General features: G+C 38.4%; 1 protein-coding gene across 1 annotated transcript; it reads left to right on the top strand.

Moving 5' to 3' along the window:
* Nucleotides 1–2,418: 2,418 nt before the first annotated feature.
* On the top strand, nt 2,419–12,111 carry LOC139125002 (plancitoxin-1-like). The gene is made up of 7 exons (XM_070691111.1): nt 2,419–2,645; nt 7,101–7,284; nt 7,649–7,721; nt 8,034–8,201; nt 8,453–8,647; nt 9,271–9,503; nt 10,486–12,111. Exons 1-7 carry the CDS (start codon nt 2,554–2,556, stop codon nt 10,603–10,605), a joined length of 1,065 nt encoding a protein of 354 aa, XP_070547212.1. The 5' UTR covers nt 2,419–2,553; the 3' UTR covers nt 10,606–12,111.
* Nucleotides 12,112–12,432: the final 321 nt, after the last annotated feature.

Below are 12,432 nucleotides of genomic sequence, written 5' to 3' on the forward strand. Positions count from 1 at the left end.
TTATAACTAGCTAGGTAGTGTCAACAAATGGGGGCGCGCAGTCAACGTCTCAGATTGTCTGGTTCCCTGACCCATTTCCCCGTAGAGGGCGTGGGGAAATATAGGGTCAGGTACCGGGTAGCCATCTTGAACAGAATTTTGTTCAAGATGGCGGAGGTTAGTCACCTGACAGAACATGCTACAACAAATATGGCTGCCACCATTAAAACGCCGGTCAAAATTCGATTGGGTCAGAATTATGTTCGAACACTGGTATTCGAACCAAAAAGATTGGCACACGAGACGGGAAACATAAGCTGAAAGGATTAATCCAGAAGTACGGGGAAATAGAGGTGATTGAAGGCTGGCTGTGATATCACAGCAGTACTTGTTGCGTGTATCGAACGCGCTAGGGTCATTGAGGTCATCGCCGACTGTGGCGTGACCCCAATGACCCGAGCACGTTCGATACACGCCACAAGTACTGCTGCGATATCACAGCTAATTGAAAGCAAACTTTGTTGGAACTGTGAACGACGATTGATTTCGATGGATAGAATGGTGTCCGAATTTTGTGAAAAATGCCAGGCATCATGTCGACGTTCTAAAAGTATCAAGAGGTGTGCTAAATCACAGTGGCTAAATCATGGAGGTAAAGTCTTTCTTTCTACCTTCACGGCTTTGTGGTACAAACAAGAAGTTGGTGTCAAGTGAGCCTGAAAGTGCGAAACCCAAGAAACATGAGAAAAAGTTACAAGTGTTACTTTCATCCAATCACAGCTTGTTTTATTTTAACCCAATAGCGTCCATGTTTACATTAGCCGGTACCTGACCCTATATTTCCCCACGCCCTCTACCGGGGAAATGGGTCAGGGAACCAGACTACGTCTCAGAGACCCTCTAGCTAGGTAAGAATTATCCAGGCCGCACTTCTATCTCTGTGTGGAGAATGACCTGAGCTCTGATCGATTTATTACAATTGACACATTCTTTAAGAACCCTCTGCAGCTGTTTGTGAAACTCGACGTGTAAGTCGTCATAGAAATCTGTCCCAAAGCTGTCGATATTCTTCCAAAAAGTGTTTTAGTTATTATTATAGACTTAAACGTCCGTTTTGTACCACTGTATAATCTCATCAGCCACTGATTTTTATATTTTGTAGCGGCTATTTTCATTCCGTATACCTAGTGTACAGAATATCACGTGTTTTCCAGCATATTAGTTTCTTCATTAATTCTGGAGATTCCTCACCGGAGTCGGATATCAAGGCTAAATAAAGTTCGTTGTCGAATTTCAAAATCATTTCATTAATAACCGATTCGTTGTCATGGAAGCGATTGTCAAGTCATGAGTGAAATGCCTTTCTTAACAAAACGTAACATTTAGATTTTGCTAAAGTCATTTAACGTTAAAGTTTGATTGAAAAAGGGAAAAAAATAATGTAAAATAAGGTTTTAACGGCATATTTGTTTAACTTTTAGGTTTACTCGTGTTGCAATGTACTGTTATTCTTATCTTTATTCTTATTTTAATTTTTATTATTGTTCTCCAATAATCGAATTTTGATGGTGATGACTCAGCAAAAACTAGAAGCGCAAAACCTAAAAATACATGAGCGAGTTGTTTCAAGTTCTTAAATGGACTTTTTCCCGTTTTGGAATACTTATCATGCGAAGTCATAATTTCTCTCAGGAAATATTTCTGTTAAGTTGTCTAAATGCGCTAGCGAAATTATCATAACCGATTGCCGACCCCAATCTCTCTAAAGTGTTTGATAAATGGTAATGTACATTTCGTTAGGCACGACTTTGCAAAGCTCATATCTGTAATATCTTAAATCGCATGCTACTGTGTCATGGACGCCGAATTCTTTGCTATTTTCTTTTTGGTATCATGGCGGACATTTGTACGGTATTTTATTGACTCAAAAATATGTTGTGTCATTTAATAGCGCTTAAAGAGCATTTAAACGGCCACTTTCAAGACGCAGGCGCACTATGCGAAGTATTGAGCTAGTTCTCGGTACACACGGGAAGTTGCGTCACTACAGTTGTCGTACATCAAATAGGACAGCCGGGAAGTACCCTATGACGTCGTATAAAATATTGTTCAGCTTCAGTCGCTGGTGCACACGAAAACAACAAGATACAGCAACAAGCCTACAAACGCGATAAGCGCTATTATCGCAAAATCGATTCTGTCATACACCAACCCGATGATCTCTTTTGACCTCCTATCAAACAACAAGCACTAATCTATGACAATGAAACATTAGTTTCATCAGGATCTTGAAAAAACGCCGTCACGATTGGTAGACTAGAAACGTATTGTGGAAATTTTAGAGGCTAAATATATGTCCCGATTATTACAGATAGTCTACACTTCTTGTTTCGTTTCCAGGTATGACTCATAGAGCACAACCCGTGAATTTTTCTCTTTCATTTTGTCTTTGACGTTCGTCTATAATAGCATGCTTACTTTACTTCCCCCTGCAGTCGAACTTCTCTCTCGCTCCTATATACGCGCAAAACAACGGCTAGCGAGCCAAACGAACGGTAGAGGACAACCGAAATCATGCTGAAATTTGTTGTATTCGTGGTGTGTTTATTCGTCAGCGCGTGCGCTGCTATCTCATGCAAGGACGATCAAGGGAAGAATGTAGACTGGTAGGTTTATGTAAAACGGTGACTTCATTTTGTGTTTCCTAGTTCTTTACACGCCGACCGTTTTCTTTTCTTTTCAACTTACACACTGTTTGATACTAGGTTGGTTTGTTAGCCTGTTTATGTTCAGTAGTTTGGTTAAATATTCGAGTGGCCACAGAGATGTTAACCTTTCCATAGTTGGGTTGCCATTGCGTAGCAGTCCGTTCTCCTGTGCAAGTTTCTGTGACAAATTAAAAACCGGGGGCGGGGGAATACAATACACCTTTCCGCTGGCGTTGGTTGCGGTTGAAGGATCTACACCTCCACCGCTGGATTCAGTTGTTGCGACCCAAACATTCGACCTCGATGAACAAGTACACTTCGACTGTAGCCTAATATTTGCATCAAAAAACTAGTACAGTTGACTAGTTCCACAAGTGAATATACGCCATTCAATGTCACCATACAGACTGTCCACTCGTCAACGCGCTCAGCTAAATGTTTCTTTTATGCATCGTCACCACTGCATTGAATGCGCATTATACACACAGTATGACCTATCGAGAATGCCCTTCGGTATTATTTCAGGTTACACGTTATCAAAAATCTTTGATTTCGCTTTGTGTCAACATACCACAAAAAGAAGACTTTGGAGAAGTTACGTGAAAAAGCGTATCTTTTCATTTACAGGAGAAAGGTCAAAACCTGAAGGCCATACTCGCAATGTGTTTCAAAGCGGTGACTTACTCTGTTCCATGCATCTAAAATTGCTTTTGCTTTTAGCGTGTTCTATTTACGGGTACAGAAAGAGAGTCAAGAATATCAACAGCTAGGCCTGCACTATACACACTAAAAGACGGATGTTTTCATTATCTAGCTGAGGAGAAAGAAGAAGTATGCTTACTTCTGCATTACAGATAAACGGATTCTGTATTAAAGCCAATCAAAGTCGTGTACATTAATACTCTGATAGATTATATACGCAGCAGTCAGTGTTATAGGCGTGTGTCAGTGTTATAGGCGATTCGTGGCACGGTTTACCAGTGATTGCGCATGATTTCTACACACGAACAGACTTTCAACGTGGCTTTTGGAAAACAAGCCTGCCTGAAGGAATGACATTAAAGAGAGAAGTCCCCTATAAAAGTAGGCAAGGCAAGGCGATAGCGGCATTCATTGTGTAAGAGTACGAGGAAGGGGTCATTTGAAAAAACGTTAAACTACCCTTTAGGTGTTGGGCTCCCTTTGAGCGCCAACGTCCATTTTTCTCCCCTTTACAAAATATATCCTGGTCAATTTTTCTCAGATTTTTGCAAAAATTTGATAAAAAACTGTAGCCAATGAAATATAGTGCCCATTTGGTTCAACATAATCAAAATTCATACAAATTCGTAAAAGATTGGTAAAATGTGGCAGTAAAATTTTGGTGGGAAAAATTACAGCACTCAAAGGGTTACTAACCCGCATGAGCACTCAAATTAGGTGCATATCCTGTCAATACAAAAGTTAGATGTAAATGCACACATGCCGGAAAATGCCAAGAGAGTTTGACCGGTTAAGAAGGGCTTGACTACGCAGTTTCTGCGTAGTGAAGCTTCATTACGTATTCATGGTGACCCTGGCCAGCTGTCAATAACTTTGGGGGCTTTTGTCTTTTGGCCTGCTTTGCATATGCGTCGTTGGACACCTCCTGCCAATCACCCAGGTAGTCAATTAAACTATTAATTGACTGTTTACCGACCCAATTAACACTATCCAGCAGTATCAGTCATATTTTAATCGCATGGCCCGGGTGGCACAACGTAGGAACGCGTGTATTCAATGTGTACGTTTCACTTGTGGTGTTGTTTGTACCATCGTGTGTTTGAAGTCCTTGTTTCACCTACAGCATTACCTTCAAGGTGACAGGCTTACTATTAATGTTCAGTATCATTGCACCGAGTTCTGCCCAAGGTGAAAACCACCTGTTTTGCCTACTAATTACTGCCCGTCGCTGCCCGTCCTGAATGTAGCCTATCTATAGCTACAGTAATCACATAAATCATTTATCAGTTTTGATATATACTCCTAAATTGTAAGTTTGATCAAAATCGAGACCACATTCAAGGGCTATGCAGACTGTCCATGTACGCACGCACAGTGACAAGAAGGCGGCAAACACCTACTCACCAAGCATTTCGAATCGGCGAAAAGAAGCATAAAAAAGCTAGGCTCATCGCCAAAACAAACGCGCCAAGCGCTAACAAAAACCCATACCAAGCGGCCCTTTTCAGGGCCACCAAATACTCCAAAAAGGGAACTACCAAAAAATACGATAAAATGACATAGAACACACAAACACTTAAAAGAAATAACAAAATCGTACACATAACAAACAACTGAAACACACATTAAATACAAAATAAACAATCACAGTAACGTAACAGAAAACAAGGCCGTGGAAATAAATCAGCTATTTCCAAAGAAAAACCGACAATAACATGAAATTCAACAACAACCTATCATCGCTCAAACTATGAAACTCCGAAAAATAGTACTAGGCAAAAGCCTTAAAATTCATTCGGACACAACAAAACCAAACAGAATAAAACCACCTCAGGATTTCAACAAAAAAGTCGTATAATGTGACTACGCTACATCGTGAGACACAATCAATCGCAACAACACCAATTCAAAGAAAAGTCAAATTGGACTCACGAACAACAAAAAAACAAAAACTTGAAAGCTATCTGAAGCTTCTAAACTCGCACTTCTAGAGATACCCTTTCAAACAAGGAAACAAAACATGTCGCGTGCAAAAGAATCGCGATAAACCAGCTTGCAAACATCGGACAAATTTTGGGAAAATAACCCTTCGACAAGGGTCGGTTTTTCGTTATTGTCAACACAAACGATTACGTACTCGAATGCGAAAGGCAATTACGTAACACTCAGTAATATACACAACTAGCCAGAACAAACAGTAAACAAAGTAAATGAACTATTAATTAAAATGTACGAGAGCAAGCACATCAACCAGGATACTTGTAAGTATCTTGATCCAATAAACATAAAATCCATACCCCGCAGTGGTACTTATTGCCTAAAAATTCACAAACCTCCGCAAAAATCTAAAAGACACACCAGTCAAAACAAAATTTACCGAAGTAAAGAAATATAGAACAAACAAACCGAACCACCAAACGGACTCACAACGTGACCAAAATTAATATACTTGCCTCGCTAATCGGAAAGCAAGACCACTAAATGCATTAAAATAAATTTTCACAAACACAAACTAAGGAAAGAATCTACACTGCGACTGATGAGAAACCACACTCGGGTTTCGAAACGCAAGCGTCAAAGGGCCACTCTATCAACTTTTGTAACAACATAAGTCCGGCTGCGTCTCGCCATAAGCTTTCCCCACACAAACAAAACATTACCGTACACACTAATCCAAACTTCTCTACAAATATCCAAAGCGAAACAAACATTTCATTAACACAAACAATCGGATAAGAATATAGGAACACATTTTCGAAACGAATCAAACACAAACTCGACACAAAAACATTTAGGATAGTTAGGTGGGGAGCCTGTTTCACATTTTTTACATCTCGCTATACTGTCTATAATTCTAAAAATAAAGTCATCTGCCACTTTTCTGTATACGCGGTTGTCAAAACTCATCTCTTCAATCGAAAGTCGGGCGATTTCATGGTTCTTTGGGGCACTTAAGTGTACGTCGAGCTTAAGGAATGTAGTTACATTCGCGATGTTTTATTCGAAAATTATTTATTCCTTCAAGGGCAAATGCACATAATTTATGCTGTTGGAAATACTGGCCGCTCATAAACAAGACAATAAACTCAATATATGTGCATCTTTACTTATATTGTCAAAGTACCACCGACACCCACAAAAAACCAAATGGTTCAGTCCAGGTATTTGCAACTCTGCCATCCGACTGGTCAACAGGAAATCAACCACAGGTGTCTTTTGGCACGCGTATACGCCAGTCACCAAGGCGACGATAATCTGCACCACTTATCACCATCGGGAAGGTACTCCTCCCCATATACCACTGGTGATCCCACCCTCAAGGCACTGCGTCATTCGACCAAGCATTGTTATTGTAATTTCCTGCATAAAATTAACAGCGAGGTCAACCGGTCAAACTCTCTTGGCATTTTCTCTCATGCATGTTGCTCGAGGTAGACACAGTCGGCAAAGTGCAATACTTTTAGAAAAACACAAAAATAAACAAAACAGATCTTTTTCGAAATGCTTTCTCCAAAAGTTGAAATGTTGTACAAGAGTAGTCAAAAAACATACCCCGCAAAATGTCATCTCAGGTAATTAGTATATTGTCTTGTACTGGATTAAATACCTTCGGTTTGAAAGTTGTGTTTTAGTCAATTGTGATTCCGTGTTGCAGGACGTAGTTTCCGAACACAAATTCCAATACAGCAGATGTTATACTTTGATTTTCAGGTTTATAATTTACAAAGTTCCGAAGATCCTTAAGAGTAAAAATGAATTGATGAGAGCTGGTGTTGCGTACTACTACTTTGATCCATCTGTCCAGACAGGCAGACTATCAACCGTTGGGATAGACTCACCAAACCAGGCACTGGCGAAGACATTGAACCAAATTTACAGCAACCACAAATCTAAGGTAGGGTTCGTTCATAGTGGTTCGTCTCTTACTGAGATGACGGGAGGTCTGGGATTGACATAGAAGTGGATCAATATACCACCAATCACCTGCGTTTTGATTATTATCGACAAAGTTGTTAAATGGAAAAGCTGTTTTCTTAACTTATATTGATGGCCCACTTAATATTTTAGAAGATGGTAGTCGCCATGCATTTTTTAATTGCAAAATTATCATGTTTTGAAACGATGGAGTGTTTTTCGTGGCGCGTTTTTTAAATTCCAGCATGATTTTTATGGACTTTGTAATCGTCAATTAAAACATCCTTAAAATTGTGCATTGGGATTTACAAATTTGTCACATCTAATTTTTTGTCATTCACCAGAGTGTCGCCTACTTAATGTATAGTGATAGTTGGCCGCATCAAAAAGCAAAGTCAAATCGAGGTCATACGAAAGGTAAGATTTTGCAGCTAGTTGTTTGGTATAGTAGCAGCAGAATCGGTAGCAGTGGTGGTAGTAGTGTTTGTCGCAGGAAAATGTTGGCGGACGTGTCCATTTGGCGAGTCCATGTATCAAACGATGGTAAGACACTTCAAACAAATTGTCCAGATTGAACTATCGTCTGCACGGTTTTGTTGATTTTCTCTGCATTTGTTGTGTTAAAATCGGTTTAAATTTAAGCGTTCAAAATGGTCGTTCTTTTCAAAGCCTTAATGATGATGCTTTCCTAGTTCCTTGCTTGAAACGGTGCCTTCATTTTCTGTGCAGGCGACGTCTGCCTGGACAAAACCAGCGGATTTTGGCTGGTACACAGTGTTCCTCAATTTCCGGAATACTCCAATAGAAGTTATTTGTGGCCTTCCAATGCCAAGAAAAATGGACAATCGCTGTTTTGTGTGTCTGCGTCGGTTCAAAGTGGAAGTTTTCGAAAAATAGGTGAGTAGATAATCAGTTGATGAGAACCGTAAATGACAGGTTCAATAAAGTAATGTCTAGAAATGACAAATTATAGTTATAAATAAAGGCCTCTTATATGAAATCTCGGTTGCACGTCCTGTGCTACTTTTGTAAGCAATAAGCTCTACCTTTAATTCGGTCACACCTTTTCTTTCTTAAAATAATTACATAAGTCATGATTTACAACCTTGTCAAAAATCAAAACAAGATTTTCTGTCTTTTGTCCTAAGCAACGGCACTGCAGTATAACTGGCCCTGGGTTTACGACTATAACGTCCCTGATGATATTGACGCCAAAGTACCGGCTTTACTAGACATTGCCAATGGGCAGCATATAGATGTAAAAGAGGGCTATCAAGACACGTTCACATCGCTCGCAGGTCAGGTCTTCACTGTTTTTGGAAAGGGAGGAAAATTCAATGACGGTAAGTCGCTATAAATACTCTTCATGCCATAGGGAGCGATGGGATTTCATACATACATACGTATTTTAAGCGTATACATTCATTCGAATATAGACATATATTGTTTTTTGGGACTACACACAGTAGGTCAAACAATCAATGCTTTAGCCTTAATAACAGTCGTAAATGAAGGTAACAAGTTTTTTTATGTTTGTATTATGAGTATTTTGTCGTCATTTATACATACATTCAAATATATATATATATATATATATATATATATATATATATATATATATATATAATATATATATATATATATATATATACACATACATACCGGCACTTGAAATAAATGCGCCTATATATATATATATATATATATATATATATATATATATATTATATATATATATATTATATATATATATATATATATATATATATATATATATATATATATTATATATATATATATATATATATATCGGCACTTGCGCCTAGATATTGTATAGTTCCAAAGAAGTAGGTGTATATTCACTGCTTACGTAATTATTTTTGCTAAGCTTTCATCAATATATAATATTCGTTATCAAATTATAGTTCACTGAATAAGTTCATGTGTGTTAATTCTTTACTCGAAGACTTGTATAGCAACCTGGTGGCGCCATACTTCAAACAAAATATGTTCACAGAGACGTGGCAGGTAGGACCCAGTCCGAAGATGGAGTCATACTGTCACAAGTACAAAATAGAAAACATCAAAAACGTTTCGTTACCTGGCGTCAAGTTTCCATCGACGCTGGACCATTCTAAATGGGCAATTACTTATGAAAGTGCAGGGGGTCAAGTCTGTATGGGTGACATAAACAGACAGGTAAGGTATTCCAGCAAGATGAAATTAGTGTACACGTGATGGAGATACAGAGATAGTACACGCCAGCATAGACACCGACACAAAATAACACGAACAAAGGAATTGACATAAAGTGACAGCGAGCATTTTAGGCATAGTACATGAATTGTTAGTTGGCCAAAGGTGAATAGTTTCTCTGTTTTTCTTAGGGCCCTGTCACACCTTGACGATTTAGCCAGTATATGCCGACGTATCAAAATTCTGTAAAACGCTGGCTAACGATGTATTTTTCAATTTGGGCGTATACGTGGCGAATTCATAACATACTCATAGGTTAAAAATACGTTTAGGGTACACTAGACAATTACAGTGCGTTTCACCTAGGTACCGCAACTCAGCGTATGAGACAGACAGAATCCACGTACAAAACACACGATTGGCTTGGGTATCACGGACACATTTCAAAGCCACCGACTCGTCGATTAATTACAGTAAACCAGCATGAGGCAGCCGCTGTCTGGACTGAGAGATAAAAAGTTGACTAGACTTGATCTACGATGTAACTGTTTCTTTTACAATTTCGTCTAAGAGTTCAAGAGGCGAAGGTATTCTCAACAGAAACTAACTAAAACGCCACACATTGTAGATCAAGTTTATCTCACAGTCTAGACAGAGCGGCTGCCCAACGCTGGTTTATTGTAATTAATCATTAAGTCGGTGACTTTCAAATGTGTTGTGTCCGTCTCATACGCTGATTGCGGTATCTAGCTGAAACGCACTGTATCTTGAAGTATTTTGCCTTATGAGTAACTAACAAGTAACGTGTGTGAACGTGTGTCAACGAGCCCAAAGCCTACTTACAATTTATGGCCCGCGTGTGAGGGACGTATGATCCATACAGAAATATTAAGGTAATGTACATATGTTATTTTACATTTGAGTGGACATAGGCTGTTGAACTCCTTATTTTAGGATAATCATGTTCATATTTTATGTTTTACAGCTGGCGCAAAAGTCTCGTGGCGGCGGAATGTTGTGCACCCGTCTCCCTAAACTATGGAAAAAATTTACAACCTTCGTGGAAGAAATAGAGAACTGTCATAGGGTTGCTTGGAATTTCTAACATTATCAAAGTAATGGGATCTATTTACAGTCTTCTAGCGGCTAGGACTCAACTGATGTCATCTTTAAAAGAACAGAATACCGATGGGTGGTACAGAGTGAGCAAGTTGCATTGGTTTGCATTTAGACATGCAAAAGAACATTCTTGTAGTATTGTCATTTTCGTTAAAAATTAGCAAGATTCAATCATCAACAAATAGACCTGCGACGACCCAAGCTGACTCAGCGGTTTGTTAAGTGCTTTTGATCAATATATAATTGTGTACCTTCATTGCTTGCTCGGCAACACTCGTTTTCGTCTTCATAGTCTAAAATTAATTTGTGAAGGAATATTTTAGAAGTCAGTGAAATAGCACTGCTTCGGTTTTAATAAGTTCCCTGTTAATGTTTGAGGTCTGAAATTAATCACAAAGTAGTGTAAACTCTAAAAAATCGAAAGTATGGCGTGTTTGTTTACGATGTATCTCAAATTGTTCTCATCGTCTTTTTACTATTCCCAGTAATTTACAACAGGTGCAATTATAAAAATGACAATAATTTTACTTTGATTAAAGAACTAGTAGTAAGTCGTTTGGGGTGTGTTGTATTTGTGGTGTAACCGTCAAGGTAAAGTTGAAATTTCCATTATGAACAGATGTTTCCTCTATGTTGACTTAGAATTTTTTTCCTGGTGCTTGTGATCAATATTGATCAATGTATTATTATCTATCTACATTGCATTGTCAGCATTTTTCTGTGTACAATCTTAAATTCATTTGTAAAAGAATATTTTATTTAGAATTCAGGAAATAATACTGTCTTAATCAATATTCAGGAAATAACACTGTCTTAATCAGTTCCCTTATTAACGTTTGACGGTTGAAATGCGTCATAAGGAAGTGTGAACGGCGAAAAAGCGGAAGGTATGGTGTAATTCTATACGATGTATCTCAAAGTAATGACGGACCATCATTTTTCTCATCATATGTATTGTCTACTAACGGTATTCTAATAAGAAATTACATTTATCCACCTTTTTTCACTAACTGTAGGCCTAAATGAGGTTGCAATGTTGCATCGGTATTTATGTAACCTTGACGGGTATCGTACTAGCTTTTGCAAACACAAGCAAATATGTTGATATTACTTAGAAGTCACCCAAATTTACAATTGTCCTTTTTAATTGTGTCTCAATTCAAAAACGTATTACAAAAAGAGTACATAACTGTGTAGAGAAAATCAGCTGATATAACATCTTCTTAACTGAAGCATACCAGTTAATGTATTTATTCAGACTTGGCCCCTAAACAGACAGTATACTCTGGAATACTGATAAATAATTAACTTGATAGGTAATATTCATTATAGTGTCAAAACATTAATTACAGGAAATGGAGGATCTTTCATGGGCAAAAAGGGCCCTACATTGTTCAGTACAGCACCCCCAGCCGAACAACGCTTAGGGCAGGTTGCTAGTGACGACAGCGAACAATGTATCAGTTTCATTTCAATAAAATATCGATCGAAATCTGGTTGCCTGTCTCTCATATTTCCAGGTTACGTCATGCATTTGTCCATGTCAGCCCGTATATTGACTTATGTACCATAAAATCAACGTATCTGTTGTTTTCTTCCACTCGAATTGAATCGAAGACAGTTTGTATAGTATTGGTGAAACTTTTATGTCTCAGCGTATTTTGGCGCTCTTTAGACAAGTTTGGCGCCATACGACCCGCGTGTATGCAACACAACATTGTATCAATTTGGAACAAAAGAATATCGATCAATAATGTTCACTACACGTTCACAGTGGAGACTCTACACCAGTTCGCTTCCGTTTCGTGTTATT

The sequence above is a fragment of the Ptychodera flava genome, assembly GCF_041260155.1.
Source record: "Ptychodera flava strain L36383 chromosome 23 unlocalized genomic scaffold, AS_Pfla_20210202 Scaffold_24__1_contigs__length_23054250_pilon, whole genome shotgun sequence".
Taxonomy (NCBI): Eukaryota; Metazoa; Hemichordata; class Enteropneusta; family Ptychoderidae; genus Ptychodera; species Ptychodera flava.

Coding starts and splice junctions, on each gene's coding strand:
- LOC139125002 (XM_070691111.1), top strand. CDS start 2,554: ATGCTGAAATTTGTTGTATTCGTGGTGTGTTTATTCGTCAGCGCGTGC. Junction 2,646..7,100: donor CAAGGGAAGAATGTAGACTG/GTAGGTTTATGT, acceptor TTTGATTTTCAG/GTTTATAATTTACAAAGTTC. Junction 8,202..8,452: donor TGGAAGTTTTCGAAAAATAG/GTGAGTAGATAA, acceptor TTTTGTCCTAAG/CAACGGCACTGCAGTATAAC.